This window comes from Hydra vulgaris, chromosome 05, assembly GCF_038396675.1.
Source record: "Hydra vulgaris chromosome 05, alternate assembly HydraT2T_AEP".
Classification (NCBI taxonomy): Eukaryota; Metazoa; Cnidaria; class Hydrozoa; order Anthoathecata; family Hydridae; genus Hydra; species Hydra vulgaris.
The window spans coordinates 9724257-9750640 of NC_088924.1; the positions used below are offsets into that span (position 1 = coordinate 9724257).

The following is a 26384-nucleotide window of genomic DNA, read 5'->3' on the forward strand; positions in this document are numbered from 1 at the left end:
GGAGTGGGGAGTTTGGTATTTATTCAGCCTAAAATGGATCACTGGGCATATTTGGAAATTATAAAAAATAATTTGAAATTAGATGCTGCTAAATTAAAGTTAGGAAATAATTGGATATTTCAACAGGATCGAGATCCAAAACACACTGCTTATGTTGTAAAATCATGGTTGCTCTACAATGTTCCAAAACAACTGCATTCTCCTCCCCAATCACCAGACTTTAGCCCAATAGAGAATGTGTGGGATTATTTAGACAGACAAGTCAGGAAACATAGAATAACAAATGTTAATAAGCTAAAAATTATCTTACTAGAAGAATGGAATAAAATTCTGTCTTCTTATACCGAAAAATTAGTGTCATTGATGAACAAAAGATTAAAAGCTTGTGTAAATGCCAAAGGATACTCAACAAAATACTAAAGATTTTTTAATTTTTCATATTCTAGTTTTTTTTACAAGTTTTGTTTAGTGTACGAAAACTTTTGTGACATATTATAAATTCAAAAATTAAACTTTTTCAGTTTTACAAATAAATATTTTTATTTAGTTAATTATTTTTTATTTCTTGTATGATATATTCTTGTTACTTTGATATAAAACTAATTTTTTGCATTTAAAATGGTTTTTATTAAGTGTTTTCTCTAAATTGTAAGGTGTACGAAAACTATTGTGACTGACTGTGTGTGTGTATATATATATATATATATATATATATATATATATATATATATATATATATATATATATATATATATATATATATATAAATAGCATAAAATAATACTCTGATCAACAGTCAACAGATAAGGAAATATGGAGACAGCTCAATTTAAAAGAGGGTGAAAAGCTGATTCAGCAGGGTAAACAGCACATTAAGCAGGGTGAACAAAAAATGAAGGAGGGCCAATTAATACTTGAAGCTCTTGGACTGAAATTAAACAGGTACATATAATGTGTGTATGTATATATATATGTGTGTGTGTGTGTGTGCATGTGCGTGTATGTATATATATATATATATATATATTGTGTATATATAAATTGTGTATATATAAGTTGTGTATATATAAATTGTGTGTGTATATATAAATTGTGTGTGTATATATAAATTGTGTGTGTATATATATATATATATATATATATATATATATATATATATATATATATATATATATATATATATATATATATATATATATGTACACACATTTTATACTTGCTTTGAGAGAAATACTGTAACAATGGGAACACCTGAATCAGATATATTTACTGTACTTTGAGCACCAAAACCTAGAAAATCTTTTTTAGAACTCACGAGTAGGATGAAACGTAAAAGAACTGATAATCTTCAGGGAAAAGAACTGGAAGAACTTCAACATGCTGTAAAAAGGTTTGCATTTAATCCCTCTATTGCACCCAGGTCTATTTTATATGGTCCAAATTTATTGCATACTTTCTGTAGTTTGAGACTAACAGACAGAACATGGGCTGAATTTAGGAAAATTGTTACACAAAATCATCATCTTGTTCCTCCAGGTTTAACCAAGTTAAAAAAATACAAAAAATTGACATATCCAGGGCAGGTGGAATATTCAGAAACTGAAGTAAAATGCAGTCTCTTCAATATGATCAAACATTCAGTTTTTAGTTCAGTTTGAGTATCTTATGGAGGATGAAGATAATTCTATTAAAGTTTTAGCACAGGAGGAGCGTGTTAACATATATGTTTTTTGCAAAGTGGGAGGTGATGGTCAGTGTGACCAATCCGAGTTTCAGAATGAAGCAACTATGAAGAGAGGTGTGGATGATTCCACTGTGTATAGTATAGTGTTTGTACTGTTGGAGATTCGAAGTGGAAAAAAGAAAATATGGAAAAATTGTAATCCAAATAGTCCAGATGCAACCCGTCATTTTATGTTTTGTTTTGTCAAAGAGACTGCTAGTTTTATTTAAGAGAAGTTTGAACATTTACAAAATGAAATTTTGTCCTTAGAGAATATTAAGTTTCCACTTCATGACAATACTTTTGTTATAAACTCAAGTTTGTCAACTATTTATACCACAATGAATGATGGTAAAACATTTAATGCTGTGGTATCAAAAATGCTTTAAAAAAATTTAGCATCTCAGTGCTGTCATGTATGTCAAGCAAGTCCTAAGAAGTTTAATTTGGAAACTATTCGGAATAAAGATAAAATTGTAGACAAGAATATATTGAAACTTGGAATTTTCAGTCTTCATTTGTGTATATGCAGCATGGAGTGGGTCTTCAATACTGCTTGCAAACTTACAGCAGTTAAACATTCCAGCAAAAAACAGCCAAGAATTTATTGAAAACAAAAAAAAATTCCGCCACTTATTCAAAATACAATTAAAAATAAGGGTATATTTTGTCAGGAAGGGAAGTGGTACATCTAATACTGGCAATGTTGCACGAAAATTCTTTAATAACTCATCTGTGACTGGAAGAATTTAAAATTTAAATACCAAATAGATCAAACTATAAATTTTCAAGCAGAAATATGAACCTCTGTTTGGTCTCATTTCTAACGATCAGTCTTTAAAAGCCATTCAAATGTCACAGTCTGTGCATAAAATGATAGTTCATGGTGTTTCTTTTATTAAATATTTTAAGTATCCATTAGGTTCTTTGTCTGAGAGTGCCATTGAAGCCAAGAACAAAGCCAATAAAACTGCACAAGTAGGTCATGCATGTTTAACTTCTTTTGCCGAAAATACTAGGGATACAGCTAATTATTTATTTATGGCACCTGACATTTATCTATACTGCAAGAAGAACAAAATGCAAGAGGTATAAAAGCTATACCGCAAGAAGATTCAGCTGATAACTGTTCTTAAGGTAAATATTAAAGAAAGCTATGTGTATCTTTAAATTTAGATATTTAATATTATTGTTTAATTTTATTAATGATACATTTTAGGTGCTGGTGGTGGTAGCCAAATCTGACTTTCTGAGGTTTTTTCACATAATCAACACAGTATGTTTTTTTTATGCTTGCAAAAAAAAAAAAAAAAACTTATTGTCAGAAAAGTTGAAACATAAGAATCCCAAACTTTTATGTTTGAGGAAAATTGCGGGTGCATAGTGCAATTTTTGCTTAGGGATGCATAGTGCAATTCTTGAAGGCTTGTTGTAAATATTAAATGTTGCTCCACATAAGGATTGCTGAGACATGTTATCTTAAACTATACTATTTATTACAATAATGAAACTTTTTAAAATTTTAATGTATGTTGTTAAATAATTTTAGAAAGTCAAGGAGTAATAGTTTGTATTAAGAAAAGAAATCAAGGAAGTATCATTAAACCATGCAGCTGTAATTGATGAGCAAGTTTTAAAAAACGGTTATTTTCATAGCTACATATTGTTAAAAACCTATTTTAGCATCAGAACCTTTATTCTGCAATTAAAGTGAATGGAACTTCTGGAGTATTTATTTTACTTTTGTTTATAATAAAATACTATGTTATTTCCTTTTTTATTTAAAGTGAAAATATACATTTTCGACAAGGTGCTGGTGCATGTTATTTCCTTTTTTATTTAACATACAAGTAGGAAACAAAAAATGCCTGTAACCCCTAAAAAAGATAAACTGATATATCAGACTTAGAGTTTTAAATATCAAAAACTATTGGTTTTATATCTTTTTAATCAAAAATCCGGTCTTAGTTATAAGACTATTTCCTTTTTTTCTATCAGCGTGACACGTAGTGCAGCAGTTGAAAGAGTTTTGGTTTGTATATGAATGCCTACTAAGAGCACAAATTGTTTAAATTGACATTGTTTCTATTGGAAACTTATTGAAAGAGTTATTCTTTAACATACTCTTCAAACAAGGTTTCCTTGCCAACCTTGAATTGTATGCTAGAATAGCTCATTTTTTTAAGTTTGTTTTTCTCCAGATGCAGATCTTTGCCAGCTATTCTGAACTAGTACTTTTTGTGCAAATGTCAATTCATTGGAGCCAAATGCCTTAGCAATTATCAGTATACAACCTGTTATATTTTCAGAATTAGTTTTTCGCTGTTTATTTTTCTCAGCAATTAAAATTCATTGTTATTAAACTAAAGATATAAATATTTTTGTTGACTCATTATCTAATAACTTTTTAAAATGATTTAAACTTAAAATAATAAAATTCAAAATATAAACAAGATTATGTGATAAGTAAAAATATTATATTATCACTATAAACACCAAAAAGCCCTCAGTTTTGATTTTATCTCTTGCAATTAGTTCATTTTAAAACAAATTTCAATGCTGCAATATTTTTTTTATCAATGATTATACTAACTACATTTAATTTGGTCAAAAAAAAGTTTAACGGAAAAGAGGGCTAGAGGGAAGAGGGGGGGGGGTAGAGGTGTTGGTTAAAATTGGCTTTATTCCTTTTTTTATTTCTAGACATACACTTTTACTGAACACATCTTCCCTTTATAAAAATATGTAAAAAATAATGTAAAATTATTTGCATTAGTATTTTTTAATAGATTTTACGAAAATTTAAACTAAAAGGGTAGAGTCATTTTTTTTACTTTTTTTGTTTGAAAGTGCGAAGTTGGCATAATTTAGTTAAAAAGCATCTGGGTTTACTAGTGCCAACTTAGCACTTTTTGAGATAAATTATTTTTTCTGATGAAAATTAGTTAAAAAACTAAAATTTTGCTAACTTTTAGTTGTTTCATTAGGTATAACATGTAAAGAAAATTTTGTGCAATAATCTATGAAGTTAAATTCACATTTCCATAAACTTGAGTCTAAGATTGTTTCTACATACAATTATCACATTAGCACTGCTTGTATAGTGACATTTTTTCTTATATAATGTCAAAAATGACTCTTATGTATCATTTTATACCTATTACCTATCTTTTGCAATAAATTTACGTTATTCAAACTAGTATATTTCCTGAGCAAATCATGCTTTTGAATTAATTTTTGTTTTAATGAACTAGAAATTTATTTGGCTTTCAATAACAACTTACTTGAATTTATTTTGATAAGATTGATTTTTGAGCAATGTCCACTGTTTGGACCACTGTGCAAGGAGGCCCTAGTTACACAAACTTCCCCTATAATTATATACACACACACACACACACACACACACACACACACACACACACACACACAGAGTCCCTGTCTAAATTATTAAAAGCAACAATTTATTAATAATTACTACTTTTGTAATTTGTAATGCAACTTTTATATTTACATCTATGTTATATGATGTAATGGCTTTTTATTTAGGAGATTTTTTATAAATTTCCAACTTCTATTTATTTTTAATGTATGGCATCACAGTATAAACCAATTGATACACAAATGTAAACAAGTAAAAACCTGTTTCAGTCAGGTAATCTCCCACATCCACATCTCCTGCATTTCTGGTGAGAAAATCTGACCTTTTTTTCTTCTTGTAATCAATACTGTGTATTTAATTAAAAATAAACTGCATTGTTTAAACAAACTGTTTTTAAACTGTATTTTTACAGTATGCAGTTATTTGTTTATTTTGTGTGCTGTCTTTCAATAATCATTTGGAAATTTTCAATATGGATAAAATAAACTTTATTGGCATCTTTTGCCATGTAAAAAAAACTGAAGTTAAAAAAGGCCCTTACTAATGTTAAATTAGCATCAAACGACATAATACCTCAAAGAATGGTTTCTGAAAAGAGTAGTTTCTGAAGCTAGCATACAACTAATAACAAAGAAAATCAAGTTTGTAATAGATGCAAGGTAATCAAACATTTACCTTGCATATCTGTTTTTTATCAGGTCTGCTTTAGCAATAAAAACAAATTTAAAATTTTGAACAATAAAGCTTTGTACATCTTTGTCATGGTGAAAAATTTAATTCTGACTACATCATTTAGATGGTTAAACCTAAACTAAAAAAATGATGATCTAACTCATGTGTGTGCTATCTGGTTTCTTGCCACACAACACAGTTTGTTAACAAACCGGAACACAGTTTTTGCCACACAGCACAGCTTTTTTAACAAACTGGAAGAGCAAAATATCATTCTGTTGGAATGGTCAGGTAATAACCCATATTTGAACCCTATTAAAAACATATTCAAACGCAACTCTTAGAAAAGATCATTCATGATTGGAATCATCCATAAATACAAAAGAAAGAACAGTCTTGTAATGATATCACTGATTTAAAGCTGTAATTGTGGCTAAAAGTGACAAAAAAGTATTAACATTTAATTGCATTAATTTCAAATTTTTTTTTAGAGGTAATAAATACATATACTTTCTATAACGAAATTTTTCATTTGCGTTAAAAAACAGGTTATAACATGTTTAAAAAAAAAAAGATCTAAAAAGTTTTATAGTATCATCTGATAGTAAAAAATAAAAATAAAATCTTATAGTGCACCTAAGAATTTGGTCAGGGACTGTATAAGTTATATGAACACATTAATAATGATAACCCAAATAATGCATCCAACGGTTCAAATTACATTTCAGAAATGCAGATACTATTTTAAATGTCTTAAGCACTAATAATCTCGAAATGAGTACATATCTACAGCGTTAAGTTTAATAGCATGCGTCCTAAATTTAGATCTTCAATTTATTTCCGATTTGAAATTATCGGAGAAAATCATTTCAAACTTCAGACCTTTAGAAGCTTGAGCTGATGCATAGTAAAATCTTTGATGTGCTATAATATGAATTAATTTTAATAAAGTAAATTTTAAATCGCTGTTTTAAACCTCCAATACACTTGCGTTACATACCTAATGTATAACTAGTTTGAATTAAAAGCTAAAACTGTTAGAAACATTTTAACTTATATACATACCATTTCTGTACTATTTGGAACAGCAGCAAAAGGTTTTAGATCTAAATTAATTTTGGAATGTGAGAACTCCAATAGATCTAAGTCATAAAACTTCAATCCAATCTGCCTGCATACTTGAAGTAAATCATCACGAAGATCAAACAAAACTAGTAAGTGTAACAAAATAACAAGTTATAAATAAGTTATAGATATTTTTTTTTGTCCTTTTATAACTTTTTACTTTTCAAAAAAAAAAAAAAAAAAGAATTATATACAATATGTTTAAGAGCATCAAATAATAAAAAAAAAATTTAAAAACGTAAAAACCTTTTCTTGGAATAATCTGAGTAACAGTAAGACTTTCAGTGTTGTGAAAAAAATATTCACCATTGTATTGACAAAATGGCCATTTACTGTTACATTTTCCTGAAACATTCAAGTTAAAAAAGATTTTTTTTAATTTCTTATTAAAACTTCTTTTAATGAACAAATATTTTATTAAAAACAGTAATGCGTAAAAACAACCTTTACTATTTTCATAATTAAGTGTGCTCAAAAAACAGTCTAAGCAAACAGCAAAGCCGCATCTATCACATGTCCAATGTGTATTAAACATAGTTGTCGCACAAATATCACACATCTCACGCACTTGAAGCACTGCCCTCTTCCAGGCTGTTGCACCTAATATGAAAGTAAAAATAAATTGTTATTAAATATATTACAAAACTAACTGAAAAAATGATTTCAAAATTCTCAATCTTATTACCTGGTTTTCCACCCCAATTCATTGCTAAAGCTTCTTCTCGTACTAATTCTTGAAACTGCGTTCCAACATATTCAAGAATTTGCTTGCAAAGATTAGTATCAAGATTAGCTATCAAGTTAAAAATAATTTTTAAAATTTTTTTTTTTTTTTACCATCAATTATTAGCAATCTTCTTCCTAACATATCAAGTTTTAATTTAGTGGCATATTTAATTCAGTATTGTGTTTAAAGCATGTACAATTACATTTAATACAACTAAGACTGTAAGCAAATTTTAAAAGATGTATTTAGATTCTAATTTTTTTCCTATATTACTGATTTCATTAGTTTCATAATTAACTGATAATTTTTTTTAGTTTATACTTTTGTGACAACCTCTGTGTAAAAAAACAGGGACGGTCTAGTAAGATAATAATAAAAAAGAATGCACTATAAATTTTGATGCTAAAGAAATATCTTTAATATGTATATATATATATATATATATATATATATATATATATATATATATATATATATATATAAAATAAAGATATATATATATATAATTGTGTAATAAAGATATATATATATATATATATAATAAAGATATATATATCAGGCCTTGCGATAAATCATTGAGCTTAGAGCATTTTACATATGCAAATTTTGATGCTAAAGAAATATCTTTAATATATATATATATATATATATATATATATATATATATATATATATATATATATATATATATATATATATATATATATATATATATATATATATATATATATATAATAAAGATATATATATATATATATATATATATTTATGTAATAAAGATATATATATATATAATAAAGATATATATATATATATATTTATATAATAAAGATATATATATATATATATATATATATATATATATAATAAAAATATATATCAGGCTTTATTAAAAGCATGTACACTTAAAATAAGCTATTCTATATTCAAGCAGGGGATGGAACCTCCAATTTTTCTCAACTAAAATATTGTATATGTCTTACTTGAGTCATCCACTATGATAATCAGTAGTTAGGTATTTTTTAATTTTTTGGGTTGTTTTCTCAGGTGAAAAAAAATTTAATTGACTACTAAAATACGACTAACAAGAACTGTTTAATTAAAAATAATTATTAATAAAAAAAAATTGAAACTGAGGATTACAAAATAGCGTAGAGCAAAAAAAAAATTTTATTAGATACATATGGACTTTGAGTAACTTTTACCCATCAATAATTATTAAATAAACAATAACAAGATAAAACAGTTACTTTTCGATTGGTCAAAAATCCAATGTAAAAGATCACTATCAACAGCATCATCAGGTGTACAAAAGCCATTAGATTTACCCGAGTCCAATCTAAAAGTTAATCATACACTGCTTTGAAAATTAACTTATTGTAGAAAAAAAACTATCAATTCTAAAAATAAAAAAAACCTTCTAAACATGATGAAACGACAAAATGACTTTCCAGCATCTGATTGGCAGTCAATGCAAAAAGGTAAATCAGGATAGTAACTGCAAGAATTAACTTGAAGATACGAGTCTATATTTACATAATAAATAAAAATTTATAGCTTATTTTATATATATATATATATATATATATATATATATATATATATATATATATATATATATATATATATATATATATAAACAGCTCATAGCTTGTCTATGGTTTATATATATATATATATATATATATATATATATTTATATATATATATATATATATATATATATATATATATATATAAACAGCTCATAGCTTGTCTATGGTTTTTAAACTGACGAAATTAAAATTAGATTATAACAAAACGCATTAATTTAATTGAGGAAACTAATTCATTAAATGTTTTTTTAAAAAAATCACAAAAACGGAACATGAAACACTAGAATGTTTTTATTTTTATCTTTTTACTGTAAAACACGCACGGAGTGTTGCTACATCGACTATCTTATTGCCTGCTGCTACAAGGAAGTGCTGCTACATTGAATATCTTATAGCCTGACTAGCAACGGAGTGCCGCATTTTTGACTGAGGGTTTGGTTAGGGCAGGCAGCCAATCAAGTAATAAAAAAAAAACTTTTTATAAAAAGTTTTTAAATTTTTTTCCGGTCTGTAAAATAATTTTTTTTTTTAAAAAAAACAACATAAAACTGACATTTTATGGTAAAAATTAAAAACAACCAAGCAAGAAGGTGTGTATATATATATATATATATATATATATATATATATATATATATATATATATATATATATATATATATATATATATATATATACATACATGCTACCCTTTAAAAGTTTGAAAACAGTTTTTTTTTTTAATTGAAAATAATGTCAATATATATTGATGAAATCAATTTTCATGATATAATTTTTACCAAGTCTTCATTTTTAACAATTCATTATACTTTTATATGTTTTTGATCAAATTTGAACGATATAACTATTTTTGTTTATGCTTAAAAATAACCGACACTTAGAAGTGGTATTATCTAATAAACAAAACAAACACATCTGGACCTGTTTAAACATAAAATCAGTAAAATTATGTTAGGGGTCATCCATAAACTATGTCATGCAATTTTTGACCATTTTAGATCCCTACCTCCCCCTTGTCAAAACATTGTAACTTTTTTATAACAAGTTCCGTACAAAACCACCAACCCCTCCCCCCTCAAAGCATGACAATTTTTTTTTTGTTAAGGGAGTGCTTATTTTGTATTTTTTTTTTAATATTAAATAATTAAATTCAATATTACATTTTTAAAAATGTTTTATATTAAAAAATTTCTTTCTTTTCTCAACACTTGCATAAATGAATTAAAATATGTTAAATTTTTGAATTTTTAAATTATTATTTCTTAAATTTCTAATTGTGGCTTTGCATAAATGATTTTTTTTTTTTTAAATTAGCGAGTAACAAATAAAAAAATTACATTAATTTATTTACTTTATTTATTAAAAGTTTATTATTTTGTTAACGATTTTGTTGTGAAAGCAAAGATTTTTATTTTTCCAAACATCATTTATTAAAATTATATTGCTGTATATATCAATTATTAAAAAATAATTGCTGTGATTTAACTTGCATTATAAAAAAAAAAGTTTAACTTACGCTTTGTGCAAAGTTTTAATGCAGCTGTTAATTTAAAATCTAATTTTGAGTAATAAAACAATGTTTAGGAAGGAAAACCGAAAAAACAATTGCAAAAAAATGAATTATTATTTTTAAGAATAAATAAAATTTTAATATTGAACAATGTTTAGTAATGTTTTAAAATAAATTTGACAGTAAAGTTAAACCCAAGTATTAACATTAATTTTAATAAACTTTAACAAACTTAATCAAAATTAAATTATATATATATTTATTAAATTAAATCATATATTTTTTATAAGAATTAAATTTTATTATTAGGCTTCAAGCTTAAATTATATTATTAGGCTTCAAGCAAGTATTGGAATTTTCCAAGCGAAAAAATCAATCATTACAATAAAATAAAAACAATAAATTTTAAAATTTTATTTGAGTTTTTTTCATAAGTAAATAGCGCTTATATCTAACATAATTGTCATTCAAACTTTTGTAACTAATATTTCAACATAATTGTCATTCAAAAGTTAATGTGGTTTTTTTAAAAATTAATTAGGGGAGAGTGGGGCACCATGACACACTTTTGGTTATTACTTTGTAACAATTTTTTTTAACGCCTTTTTTTTTACGCAACTGGTTCAATTTGTAGAATAAATTTATATCAACAAAATTAAATTTATAAATTACCAAAAAATAACAGATTAAACTTGTGAGACTATTTAATGTAAAATTAGAAATTTGTTTCAAGGTACCCCACCCATGGGGTACCTTGAAACACACTATGAGCATCAAAAAGATTTCTCTGGGCAGCAGCCTTGTTTGTCAAGGTTCGTGTTTCGGAGTCGAGAGAGGGTTATATTATTAGGCTTCAAGCAAGTATTGGAATTTTCCAAGTGGTTATAACCACAATTAAGTAGCCTCCTCGGCCTTGAGGTAAATTAACATTCAAAAAAAAGAAATAAAAGATAAAGAATATTTATGTATCCACTGTTTTAAATCATTTGCTAATAGCAAAATAAAGAGAACAGTGGATTCAATGTCAGCTTGAAAATATGGGCTCATAAAAAATGCACACCAGGCTTACTGCAGTTTATTTGCAAAATCAGTTTTTCTTACAAAATTAATTAAAACACCATTTTCAACAACGCTTATTATATTATAAGTTGTGTTTTAATTTTGAAAGAAAACTAATATTTTCAGTATATTCATAATAATTAATTTAAAATAATTTCTTTATTTATATTAAGATTATTCCATGATTAAGATTATTCCACGTCCCTGGTAGTACCTCGCTCAACTTCTCTGCGCAGAAACCTTATTTGTAGAGATTTGTGTAGAATAAATTTATTATTATCAAAACTATTAAAAATTAAGTTGTACTTAAATTTGCATTAACTGGTTATAATCCAAACATACCAAAAAATGTGACAACCTACACCACACTTTGTGACAACCAACCACGTGGCTGGGGTTGGTTGTCACACAGCTGAGGTCTTTGAAAAATGATTTTACAACAAAATATATTTAAATCAATGTCATGAAACTATTGTAATAGTTACCAGAAATAGTTAAACTACCTGTGCAAAGTTTGGCTTTGATTTAATGAAAAACAAAATATAAGCAGCCTAAAACATTAAAAGTGTGCATTAAGTATCTATAACAGCAACAAAAAAGGTTATTTATGTGTAATTCTTTTATTCTTAATGTTGCAAACCTATGGTTTTATTAATATTGCAAGTACTGTAGTAATTACGTACTTTTTTGTTATGATACAAAACTCTATTATACTGAATTCTTTTTTAGTTATTATAAAACTTACAAATAAAAAATGTCTTACTTTTAAATCAAATAAACAACTATGGATTATAAACACTTTAAATAGTTATCTCAATCATTGCCCAATTGCATGTTTTTATCCCAATCATGCATGTTTTTATCTCAATCATAGCCCCATCGTGTGTATTTATCTCATTCCATCGCGTGTCTTCACTCAAATATTTTATCAACAGTTTTCTTCTGTCTGATACTTGGTTTGATATTAAACATTTTTTTAATGTAAATTTTGAAGTTTATTTAATGTAAATTTGTTGAATCTCTTATCTTGGTTTAGTAAGTCCAAAAAATGTTATATTTATATTCTTGCTTAAATTCTTTTCTATTTTAGGTCTTTTGCATTCTTAATGATCTTATATCGCCTATATATATAGAATCTTTCACTTTTAAAAATTTTATCTTTTTTAAATTCTAATAAACCTTAGCTTTTTCATTAAGAGTTTAAAAAAAAAAAGTTCATTTTGCTGTTTTTTTTTTATTTATTTGTTCAGAATTTAAATTAAAGTTTTTAAATTTTGTTTTGCTTCATTTATTTAAATTATTTTATTTAGAATTTGAATAAAGCATTTTTTAACCTGTTTATTACTTAATTTATTTGCAATGTAAAACAGAATCAATTTTTTAAATTGAGCAAATGAACTTAATAATGATCACAGTAAATTATAAACAGTGAAAACTGAAGACGTTTGTCAATAAATATTATTGTTTATCAATAAAAAAAATTAGTTGAAATAAAAAAAATCAAAAAAACTTACAAACATCTGTATATAAGTTTTTCATAAAAAAGATTTTTCTTCTTTTAGATATATTTCAAAAAAATTATATATTTAAGAAAAAATAATACTTTCACCTCAACATAAAAACTAGGCTGCAACAATTTGCCAAACTCAGGTGCTGTCATGGTAGCAGTTAGGTCAGCATTACCAAATGCCTATCCTAACTCTAAAGGCTGCAGTATTGCTGTCAAATTGCTGATACATGCAGCAGACTTTTTCACCAAGAATTGTGTTTTAAAGTCATGCTTGAGTGAGTTAGTAAAAATTTTAAAATGTTAAAAATTTAAATGAATAAAAATACTTGTAAACCTTGAGAGGTGAGTTTAGGTCAGCATGGTACTAACATATTCTTATATTGGTACCATTTATTTAATTTTTGTACTTTAATTTTTAAAATACTAGTTAATTCCAAATCCAAATAAAAAAATTTTATTAACACTTAGATACTGCCTACCCTGGACCAAACCCTCAGTCAATTTATGTAATGAAATTCCTACAAATGTTTATTTCAGTATGAAATTATCCATGACATTTTATTTGCAGCTAAATTGATAGTTTTATACACATTTATTGATACTTTTATGCATACACACACATCTGTGTGTGTTTGTTTTTAATTTTATTTACTTTTCTAGAAATTTAGGTCTCAAAAACATAAATATCTATAAAAGCAGTCTTAAATATTCAGTAATAAATAATATGTAATTATATATATAGTTATTAGTGCAGTCCTAAATCTGCAGTAGTAAATAATACGTAAATATATAATAAGTAATGTATTAGGTAATGTATGATGTATATTGAAACTATCATATATTTAAAAATATTTAAAATATCATACCACCTCCATTTAGTTTATCTAAATTTTTTGGGAAACGAAATCTGTTTTTTCTTTGATTTGTAACAAGGTTGTCTATTTTTATTGCCTTATCTGTCACATCTTTTTCCAGTGGTGATTTAAAGGTTTGGTCTTTTAAATTTAGAAATGATTTATTGCAATCAGTTAAAACTACTTTAACAGGACTTTCGTATAAATTTTCTTTTGGGCCAATTATATTAACTATGTCAAACATCTTACTATAACTGTTTTTATTTTCTAAACATTTTGCAACATCCTTCAAGGTTGCTGATGGCAACAAATACACCTGGCAAGCTGAAGAGTTATTGGACCTTGATGTTTTTGTATCTTTAGTTACTGTAGTTATTGAAACACTGTGTGGAGAGGAAGCCAATTCATCTCTTTTGATTTCATTTGCTTTTTCTACAAATGCATCAGTGCACTGTTCACCTGTTTGGACTTTGTCATGCATTATGGTCTTTAATTGAATATAATTAGGTGAAACATTGTTTTGATATGTAGTGTGACAAAAAGACTGCTTACTCTTGTTACTGTGGTAATTAAAGGGTACACGATAATGAGGAGAAAGATTTTCAGCTGTTGAATTGATTGGTAATTCACTTCTGGGTTTCTTATAAATGAATGATTGGATTTCTGACACGGTATTATTCAATAAACAAACATTTTTACCTGCTAACTTATGTTGCATATCATCTTCGTTATATTGATCATTCTTCTGACATTCTCTGATTCTCATAATTGTGTTGTTTATAGCGCTGCGTTGACTTCTACGACCAGACTCAACACAAGACACTGCAGAAATAATTTTCTTTGCATTATTTGAACTGTCTTTCTCTAACAATCTCTTTCTAGATTGTTTGACTTTTTTTTTTTGTACAGAATCTGGACTGCTTAGTTTATCGTATATTTTTTGATTGGTCATTGAACTAGTTGTAGCAGGGCTAGGCCCATCCATTTCACATTGAAGTTTTGTTGTTTTATTATTGGCTTGACTGTTTAATTCAATACAACTTTCTGTTTCCAAATTAGCAAATGTAGAACTTTTTAATTCTATTTCTATTGAATTTTTGAATGTTGAAGTTTGTTTCATCATTTTGCTTGCAGTTTTATTTTCATTGTTTTTATTAGTACATTTTCTTTTTCCACTATTTAGGATAGGCTGGACATTTTCACCGCACTTTGCATTGTGTGTTTTTTTATCCATTATGGAGGATTCTTTTAAGTCATTCATTAGTTTATTTTTATGATGCCCAGTAAAATTAGGTTCGTTGAGATTAAAACATTTTTTTATTGAATTTGTATTAAGCGGGATTGATTTTATTTTTTTTGATGAAGATAAAAGCATGCTTGGTTCAGATGGTAAAACACTTTCTTTAGGACCAAACTTGCATAGTTTAAACAGAATCTCACTTGGTTTAGAATCACGATTAGCTGAATACAAATTTAATTTTTGACAAGAAGGTTTTAAATCAGTTTGTTTACTAATAGTAGTTTGGTAAGGAATCTCATCACAATCTGATTGTTGAAACATCTTGGGTGATTGTTTATCAATAATAGTTTTGTCAGAGTTTGAAGGTAAATTGTAATCTAAAACGATTGGAGGTAAATTGTAATCTACAACGTTTGAAGGTAAATTGTAATCTACAATGTTTCGTATTAGTTTATCACTATAGGCTTCACACTCTTCACCATAGGCTGGACACTCTGAAGTAGTTTCATCATGAACTGAGTTTTGTAAAACTTGTAGAGTTATGTTATTATTATTAGTTTTATCAAAAGTTGAAGGTTCTGAAGTAGTTGTGTTTTTATTGTAAATTAATTGTTCTGAAACTGTTGGAATCAGTTTACCAAAAACAGGTTTCTTAAACATTAAACATTCTAATTTTGCATTATCATGAACTGATGGCTGAAAAATTGTAGGAAATAAGTTCTCTATGTTAAAAGTTGAGGGCAATGGAGTGGTTTTACCAAAAAATGGTTGTTCTAAAGATATTGGAGTTAGGTTATTAATAACAGTTTTGTCTGAGGTTGAATTCTCTGAACCAGTTTTGTCATAAACTGATTGCTGAAAAGTTGTTGGAAGTAAGTTCTCCATATTAGTTTTGTTAATAGTTGGAGACACTAAAACAGTTTCATCATAAACTGATTTTTCTAAAAATGTTGGAATTAAGTTATTACTATTGGCTTTTTCAGAGAATGTAGATAATGAAGCAGTTTCATCATAAAATGATTGTTCCAAATTTAATTGAGTTGGGTTTTTTATAACATATTGATCTGCAGTTAAGCTTTCTAAAACAATTTCATTATAAACTGGTTGATGCAATTTTGTTGGCATCAGTTTATACATAGGAGGTTTATCAGAGACTGACCACTTTAAAGATATTTTACCATAAACCGGTTGATGCAATTTTGTTGGCATTAACTTATACATAGGAAGTTTAAAAGAGGTTAACCAGTCTAAAGAGGTTTCACCATAAACTGGTTGATGCAATTTTGTTGGCATCAGTTTATCCATAGGAGGCTTAACAGAAGTTGAACGCTCTAAATTAGTTTCATTGTGAACTGATTGATGTAAAACTGGTATAGTTAAATTATTTTTTTTAAAAGTTGAAGATTCTGAAGGAGTTACATTGCAAACTGATGGATCTAAAACTTTTGGAATAAATTTATCGACAAAAGGTTTGTTAGATATTGAACATGTTATTTCATTTTCATCAGATTGTTGAAAATCTGCTGGTATTAAATTCTCTATATTTTTTTTGTCAATAGTCAAAGGCGCCATTTCACCAAAAGTGGATGATTCTAACAAAGCATTTTCACCATAAACTGATTGTTGTAAATCTTTTTGAGTTGGGTTTTTTATAGCATAATTGTCCGAGGTTGAACTCTCTAAAACATTTTCATTATGAACTGGTTGTTGTAAAACTGACACTAATTTATTAATGACACATTTGTCAGAGGTTGAACACTTTAAATTAGTTTTATTGTGAACTGATTGATGCAAAACTTGTAGAGTTAGTTTATTAACAAAATATTTGTCAATAGATGTAGATTCTGAAGCAGTTACATTGCAAACTGATTGTTTTGAAACTGTTGGAACTAAGTTATTAATAACGATCTTGTGAGGTGTAAGCAATGTTTTATGTAAATTTGTTGGAGTTAGGTATTGTAAAGCAGGTTTTAAAGCACATTTGTTAAAATAAGAACATTTAAAAATATTTTTTCCTTGATCTAGACATAATCGATATGGTATTTGATAAGGTTTTGTAGATAATTTAAAGGACTTTAAACACTTCGTTTTGTTACATTTAAAGATTTCATGATTTGTAGCTATTTCATCATGAAAAGATAATGATGTTAAAGTTAATTTATTCTTTAAATTTAAATTACTGTTTGCAGTTGGTCTTGTTGACAAAGCTTCGTCAACAGGAAAGAATATACCATCAACAAAGGGTACCATGGTATTGTTAAGAGCCTTGAAAGGATACTTAACTGCATTATTATAAAATTTGGTTTGCATTTTATTGTTATCAAAATTAGATGAAAGGTGTAAAGGTGTATTTAAAAAGCTGCTATCGTTACTAAAAGGGACAGTTTTTGATGATTTAAAAACAGACTCTTTTGCAATCTTCAAATCTCTATTAACTAAAGAACTTTGGGAAACATACAAATCAAGATTATCTGTAATCTCAATAATGCGCATACTTTTTTGAGTTTGATTGGCATCAAAGAGATCAAAGTCAAAAAAATTTAACAAACGTTTTAAATTCTTGCTCTCTTGTTCTCTTCTTCTCAAATCTCTTTTTAAATTGTCTTCATGCTTTTGAATAACTGTCCCATGATATCTAGACTGTGTATTTCGGAAATTTTTTACATTTGGCTTGTCCGTTTTAGCTGAAGATTTACTGGAAATTAAAATATTTTTTGAAAACTGACAAAGTAGTGTTGAAGAACATGGTTGAGTCTGAGGACAATATTTGACATAAGTGTTTTTAATCATTTCAGAACAATGTTGCAACTGTCTTGTGTTATTAACTTTTTTATGCAAAAAATTGTGTTGCAATTTAGGTTCAAATACAGAAACTGAGTTACACACATTTTCTAAATTTTTTTTTCTAATCTGAGATGTATTGTGAAAAAATGAAGGAAGAAAGTTTGTACTTTTAACTTCAGCATCTTTTTTGCTTTCCCCCTGCAAAGTTTGAAATACATCCTGTGTTTTGATGAATGGCACTGAAAACTTCACTTTTTTTGGTGCAGGTTGTTCAAAGATATAATTTGAACTACATCTTTTTATTTCTGTATTTTTAAAAGACTTTTTATGGTGAATACGAGTATCTCCAGAGCAATATAAAGCACCTTTGGAATAATTTAAAGCATCTCCAGAATATAAATTTTTTAATGGAAATTTCTCCTTATCCTCTGCTAATGCAAATGCAGTATTGCTTAAGCTGGGTTTTTTTATTTTTGAAGTTGAATAACTGGATCGCATTTGTTTTGCAGAAATTTTTTCAAGTTTTGCCAACCCTGTGCAACATGGTGTGAAGTTAAAATATGGTATTTTACAATTAACACTAGCATCTTCAAAAAACCTACTACTTTGAATAGATTTATCATTCAAAGATTTCAAAAACTTAATTGTCATTTTAGATAAATAACATTTTTTTTTAATTTTATCTAGTTTTTTTGTATAATTTGATTTGATAGAACTTTTAATTTTACTGGAAGCTGGGCACTGGGTGGAATACTTAATATCATTTCTCATTAAAGTAAAATGAGACGGTGATTTGGATTTTTCAATTAAAGGTTTTGAAACTTGATCCATTTTTGGCAACATTTTAAAATTCATTGCATTTGTTGACAACACTGGTGTTGAACAACATGGTCGACTAAATACTGGTGGTGTTTGACATGATGCCTGGTTAAAGACTGACGTGGTGCAAAATGACTCTTTGTTAAACACTGTTGTTAATAATTTTGTACCATGGATCTTGCTATTATGAGATCTTTGATTTTCAGATAAATTATCTTTCAGTATTTGATCATTTTTTTGTTTATTTTTGTAACTATTCAAAAAAATATGTATTCCATCAAAAATTACAACCCAATTTAATATTAGATCACAAAGAGCTAGGTTGTGTATCATTACCTCTTTACCTTTTTGTAGATTGTTTTTTTGGGTTGCTGTAAAATATTGCTTTGAGGAAAGAAAAGGAATTCGGAGAATGGCAGGATAGCAAAAATTTGACTTACTTTTATCCTGAGACAAAACTAAATTAATTTGAGAACAACAAGACAATACATCAATAAAAACATCAGATTTAACAAATGAATCGACTCCTCTTTGAGTTTGAACACTTCTATTTTTTTGTATTGTTGGCTTTAGTTGTTGATTGGTTAACTTTGATTTTAGATTGGATAGATCAAATATTTTTCTAAAAAAAAAAAGGCAAAAGAAAAATTAAAAATTATGAGTACCTTGATGTTCCTTTAACAATTGTTTGACTACTAACTTACTTTCACTACTTTAATTGACATAACAAAGTAGTAATAATAAACTGAATTCAAATTCTCTAATAATCTTGAATTAATTGATTTTAGAATCCTAACAGATCTTAAGAAACATAATCTTAAGAATCAAATCCTAACAAATTCGACTTACTAATATTTACACAAGTTTCTTGTTCAAAGTTTTTTTTCAAAGTTCACTTAAATTACTTGACAGTAGGATTTATAAAGTGACTTTTAAGAAATCATAAGACGTCTTTATAAGCATAAGAATAAGATAGTGGTTGTATTGTCATATCATATTTACATTTGCATATATAGTGAAATTGTAAAAGTTCATGGTGTTCATATTATTAGTATTCTATAGTTTCTGTTTGTGTTATATATACTTATACATATATATTTATAATTGTAAGTCAAGGTATTATTTTTTGTATTTGTTCATAAGAATTTTATTGTTGTTAATTTTTCAGCGTAAGAAAAAAATAGTAGTTAAAATGAACATATATATATATATATATATATATATATATATATATATATATATATATATATATATATATATATATATATATATATATATATATACATATAATTGTAATGTAAAGTACTATTTGGTTCATAAGAATTTAGTTCTTGATTTGTCACACTTGTTAGTTAAATAAAAAAAAAAAAAATTAATAAAATAAAATAAAAAATAATAAGCAAAATTTAATATATTAATTTAATGATTTGATTTAATTAATAATTAATTCTTTATTATTATTTAAACAATTTTTTTAAAGCAATTTTTTATTATTTTAACTTGTAGTTATGTTTTGTGTTAATTGTTTCTTACAATTAATTATTATTACAAATCGATATAGTTGTATTGTATTATTGTCTGCTACTGCATAAAAAAATTATATACGTTTTAGGCAATCAATGTTACACGGCTGCACAGCCTACAATAAAATGAATTTAAATTAATGAATAATTTTTTATTGCAATTTTTTATTATTTTAACTTGTAACTATGGTTTATGTTAATTGTTTGTTACAATTATTTATTGTTATAAATTGATAATTATTTATTGATAAATTGAACAATGACAAAAATGTTTAAATAAAAAATATTTGGTCAAAGCTTTTTGAAAATAAAAACATAGTCAACGAAGGGCTTACACTATCTAAAGTAACAAAAAAACCAAAGAAAAACACACATTGAAAACATTTTAACAATAAACCGAATCCCAGAAAATGAACAAGACAAAACATAAATGACACAACTACCTCCCCGAGAGCTCAATTATCAAAAAAAGAACTTATATTGCAAAACGAATACAAACAAGCTAATTTTGAAAGGATCTGCCTTATATTTATTAAAAAACTGCTTAGATAGCTATTCAAATATTTTATAAAATTTTTTACACATTATTGTGAAGTAGGCTCCATTATTACTGTGATTGAAAGAAGTAAACTGATGCCAGTATTCAAAAAATGCAGCATAACAAACCCATCAAACTATAGACCCATCACGCTCACATCTGTAGAATGTAAAACTATGGAAAGAATTAAGAAAAAAAATTTGCTCTAAACAACAGAAAATTGCTCTCTAAATAACAGAAAATTACTCTCTGAACAGCAGCACAGATTTGTTAGAAATAAACATTGTCTGATGAACTTATTAGAATCATTGGACAACATAACTGAATTGCTAAATTTAAGCTCACTGATTTAGTACTGCATGATGCTGATTTAGTATTGCATGCTGGAAGAAAGCAGAGAGTAGTGATGAATAATTCCAGAGAGCAGAGCAGAGAGTAGTGGAGTTCAACAAAGCTCTAGTTTATCACATCTATTCTTTGTTGCATTTATTCATGATATCTCAGAAATAATGACACATTATACTAAGCTTTTTGCCGATGGTAAAAAATTAATTACAATCATAAATAATTCAATGGGGATAGCATTTCATTTCAACTTTGGTTTTATAACTACAAACAAAATGCCAAAAAAAAATAAATGCCAAAAAACTGCATCAAAAGAACCTTCGTTTGGAACGTTAAATCATTCAAGTTTTTGTAAGACATCACTTTGAAACATTTTCTTCAGCATGGAATCCTTAAAGAAAAAAAGACATTGAAAATCTTGAAAGAATTCAAAGACAAGCTACTAAACTAGTGCCGGCTTTATGCAAACTTAAATATGAATCAAGACTTTAAATTCTTGGTTTAACTACCTTTAAGAAAAAGATTTCAGTACCCTTGGTTTAACTGACCTAAACAATAGAAGAATTGAAGGAACGTTAATCAATTATTTTAAAATCTCTAACAGCTTTATATTAGTAAATCGGCAAGTCCCAATAAACTAAATATATTGGAATCAGCTCCAAGGTCCTGCATAAGTAATTAGAAATAACCAACACTAAATCATCAAGCAAACCATGAAAAAACCTTTTCACAAATAGGATCTTTATCTATTGGAATCAACTTCCTAAAGAAGTCTTTTAGGCAGACAATTTCTTCAAATTTAAAAATAGACTTGATAAGCATTTATTAAAAAATATTGATATTAATAGCACAAAAACAATTTGACTGCCATAGTCTACAAATTATTTTTAGATTCACAGAATATTATTTTGTAGCAGTTGTATCTAAAATAAATAAATTAAATGAGACCTATTTCGAAAAATTCAAATTTCTACATAAAATTGAAACAAATTTAAAAAAAGACCATAATTCAGAGAGACAGGAACAAGTCTATTAGTGTCAGGCATAAAGCAATCTAAAAAACGAATTTTGGGCAAACTTGACAAGACATAAGAATGAGATTTGGTAAGTGCAATAAGAGATGATTGTCCAGTTGAGAGGGAAAAATTGTTGTATCTATTGAAAAGAGAATAGTATACCACTTTACAGAGGTTTAAATATTGTTGCAGATTAAAGTATTTTTAATATGCAAGCCTTCCCGGCAAGTGTATGCAGTCACACGCCTTGTTCGTCCTACTTAAAGTAATTTTTTACTTGACCACGTTTTTATATAGTAAGCATTTTAAGAATTTGCGGCAAAATAAAGCTATAAGAAACTATAGAGAATAAAACAGCAATACTCAAAGAAAGGTAACAAAGAATAAATAAAATAGGAAACAAAGAAAATCTAAATAAAGTATTAAAAAAAAATGAATATTACAAAAAAAAGTGGTGTCAAAAAAATAATATATGCTAAAATCTTACTATTTTTGCTTTCTTCTTATTTTTAGGGTGTTTGTTATTTTCCACTACCAAAATTGATACAAGTCGCAGAAAAAAGCAGATAAGAATATAACAAAAATAAAAACGTTTTTTGATATACAATTTTTTTGCGACTTTTTTCAGTAAATTAAAGAAATACTTTATTTTTTGTGCTAGAAACATCAATAATTTTTTAATTTGTTTTCAAATGTTAAACTTTACTGCTTTTATCAATGCACAGGAAAGCAAGAAAACTAATTGCTAAAAAAGAAATTTTTTTAAAACTTTTCAATGTTGTTTTCACTACCCCCATAGAAAGAGTCTGCACTTTTGTTGGATTATCCAAATAGTGCATTTAAACCCGATAGTTTTTTTCCTGATGAACTATTGTTATAGACGATGCTCCAAAAGTTTGTGGGCTAGTGCATTGTTGATTTTCTGAACTTTTTAAAAATATTTTTAGGAGCCTGTTTAAAACTTTTTTTAAGTTTTTAAATTTTTTCAAACAGAGAAATCATTATGTTTATTATTACTAATAATTTGTGTTAACATTGAAAATTGAGCAATATAAAAGAAGCAATTTCAGACATGCATCAAATATGATATATTATAATATATTTGTAAATACATTTATATAATGCATGCATCAAATATGATATATTATAATATATTTGTAAATACATTTATATAACGCATGCATCAAATATGATATATTATAATATATTTGTAAATACATTTATATAATGCATGCATCAAATATGATATATTATAATATATTTGTAAATACATTTATATAATGCATGCATCAAATATGATATATTATAATATATTTGTAAATACATTTATATAATGCATGCATCAAATATGATATATTATAATATATTTGTAAATACATTTATATAATGCATGCATCAAATATGATATATTGTAAGACATTTTGTAAATACATTTATATAATGCATTTACCGCATATTTAAAAAAATATATAAATGTATTTATGGCATTACGGTAAATACATTTATAAAAGAAACCATGTTTTTTTTTATTTAATTTATTTTGTCATTACGAAATTAATTAATAAAATGATATATTTTACAAATAAATAGCAATTTATTTTTTTATTTTCCAATTAAACAATTACAATTACATTTATATTCAAACTTAATTCAATATTAAAGCCTTATTCAAGCCATAGAATTATCTAATTGACTGACATAGATGTAAACTCAAGCTACATTGTTTTCTGTTTAGGATGATGATCGGTGAATCTTCATGATTCATCAATTGTGCTTGTAACTCTCTTTTTGTTACCTCATAATGAGGGCACTGCTCTAAAACTCACGTGTGTATATATATATATATATATATATATATATATATATAAATATATATATATATATATATATATATATATAAATATATATATATATATATATATATATATATATATATATATATATATATATATATATATATATATATATATATATATATATATATATATATATACAGACCGGACAAAACGAGTGCAACCAAATAATGCTAATTTAGTTTCTTTATATAAAAGTGCTGCATTTTTTCAATTTAGAGAAATAACTATTTAACTGTTTAGAGACAAAGTTCTTCAAGTTTTATTCATCACAAAGTTCATTATTTGTACATGAAAATTAATAAATTAATCAAAAGTATTAAAAAAAGTTGATTTCCTTCTGGACTAAACAAGTGCAACTCGACAAAATGTTGACCAAGCTGTATATCACTATCAATATTTCGTGGCAAATCCTTTGTTGTCGATCACAGCCTTGCATCTTCGAGGCATAGATTCGATCAGGTGATCAATGAAACTTTGTGGAATCGCTGCCCAGGCCTTTTGGATTTGTTCAAACAGTTGATCCTTATTACGAACACCTTCACAATTAATTCTGCGGTTGACGATCTCCCACAGGTTCTCGATAAGGTTGAGATCCGGAGATTGAGGCGGCCAATCCATCACCGATAGGTGGTTGTCTTGAAACCACTGCTTGACTACTTTTGCAGTGTGTTTTGGATCGTTGTCTTGCTGAAAAACCCATTTTATTGGCATATTCCATTCAGCATGAGGTAACATAACATCTTTCAGGATATTTTTATATATAAAACGGTCCATTATTCCATTGTTTCGATGTATTGGACCTAGATCGTTAGCAGAAAAACACCCCCAGATCATTACATTGCCTCCACCATGCTTTACTGTCTTATGGTAGTAACGTAAATCGAGGCATTTTCTGTCCGGTCGACATACACGGCAAATGCCATCGCTCCCAATGATGTTGAACTTCGATTCATCACTGAACAAGACAGTTCACCATTTCTGCACATTCCAGTCAGTATGAGATGTAGCAAACAGGAGTCTTTTCTTCTGGTTTTTTAGTGAAATCAGCGGTTTCTTTGCAGGGCGTCGAGAAAACAATCTGGTTTCAACAGCACGTCATCTGATTGTTTGGTCCGATACAGGCAGCTCTAATTGCTTTTGTATCTCGACTGATGATATCCAGGGATCCTTCTTGACGGATCTAACAATCGTAGAATCCTCTCTAGAAGTGGTGGAACGCCGTCTTCCACCTTTGTTATCTGCTGCCAACTTCCCCGTAGAAGGATAATTGGAACATAGTCTTGATACGGTCCATTTTTTCATGCGATATTTATCACAAATACTTTTTTGTGACATTCCACTTATGTAATCGCAAATAATTTTCTTTCTTAGTTCCAATCCAAGACTGTCGGGAGCCATTTTTGCACTTGAAGTCATAAAAATAATAAAAATAAATAATCACGCTTCTCAAGGCTTACCGTGTTACATTTACCTTGTGATGATACAATAATGCTCTGTGGAACACAACGTCTTGGTTGGATGTGGACTGTATTGATGCAATGAAACATTTGTTGTATTTCACTTCCTGTATTGATGTTTTTCGATAAAACACTTTGATAAAACTCACTTCGATAAACTGTCTTGATAATACTGACTGATTGACTTGCATATACTGACTGAATTACAAGTTGATTTACATGTCTCTTATATAGTAAAATGAGCCTGTGTGAAGCTGTTCTGGAAGATTCTAGATGCTTCTTTTCGATGCTTCTGGAAGCTTCTGGATGCGTCTGGATGCTTCTGAATGTTTCTGGATACTTCTGGATGCTACTGGATGCTTCCAGATGCTTCTTCTGGAAACTTCTAAAAGCTTCTGCATGCTTCTGGAAACTTCTGGAAACTTCAATTAATTATTAAAAAACTTCTGTGACGTTGACACGGACCAGACTTAAGAAAATGAAACAAGCCAAAAAAGTTGCACTTGTTTTGTCCGCTACAAAATGGCACTTATCAACGAAATTCTGCCTGTGTGCTGTCACCTGTCAGCTGATTGCTCATGTCATGGCAAGCTATGACTCCAGACTCCTGAACTGTTTGCTGTGGTAGTATAGTTCGTTTCGTTTTTAA

General features: G+C 27.1%; 1 protein-coding gene across 2 annotated transcripts in view; it reads right to left on the reverse strand.

Moving 5' to 3' along the window:
• The window catches only part of LOC136071840 (uncharacterized), a 118226-nt gene that overhangs the window by 39698 nt on the left and 52144 nt on the right, over window positions 1-26384 (reverse strand). For both annotated transcript variants that reach the window (XM_065797320.1, XM_065797319.1), the window contains exons 15-21: window positions 14170-19622; window positions 9047-9155; window positions 8880-8968; window positions 7588-7695; window positions 7347-7502; window positions 7149-7247; window positions 6843-6988 (exon numbers count right to left, since the gene is read on the reverse strand). In XM_065797320.1, the coding sequence (XP_065653392.1) occupies window positions 6843-6988; window positions 7149-7247; window positions 7347-7502; window positions 7588-7695; window positions 8880-8968; window positions 9047-9155; window positions 14170-19622 (6160 nt within the window). The remainder of the gene's footprint in view (window positions 1-6842; window positions 6989-7148; window positions 7248-7346; window positions 7503-7587; window positions 7696-8879; window positions 8969-9046; window positions 9156-14169; window positions 19623-26384) is intronic.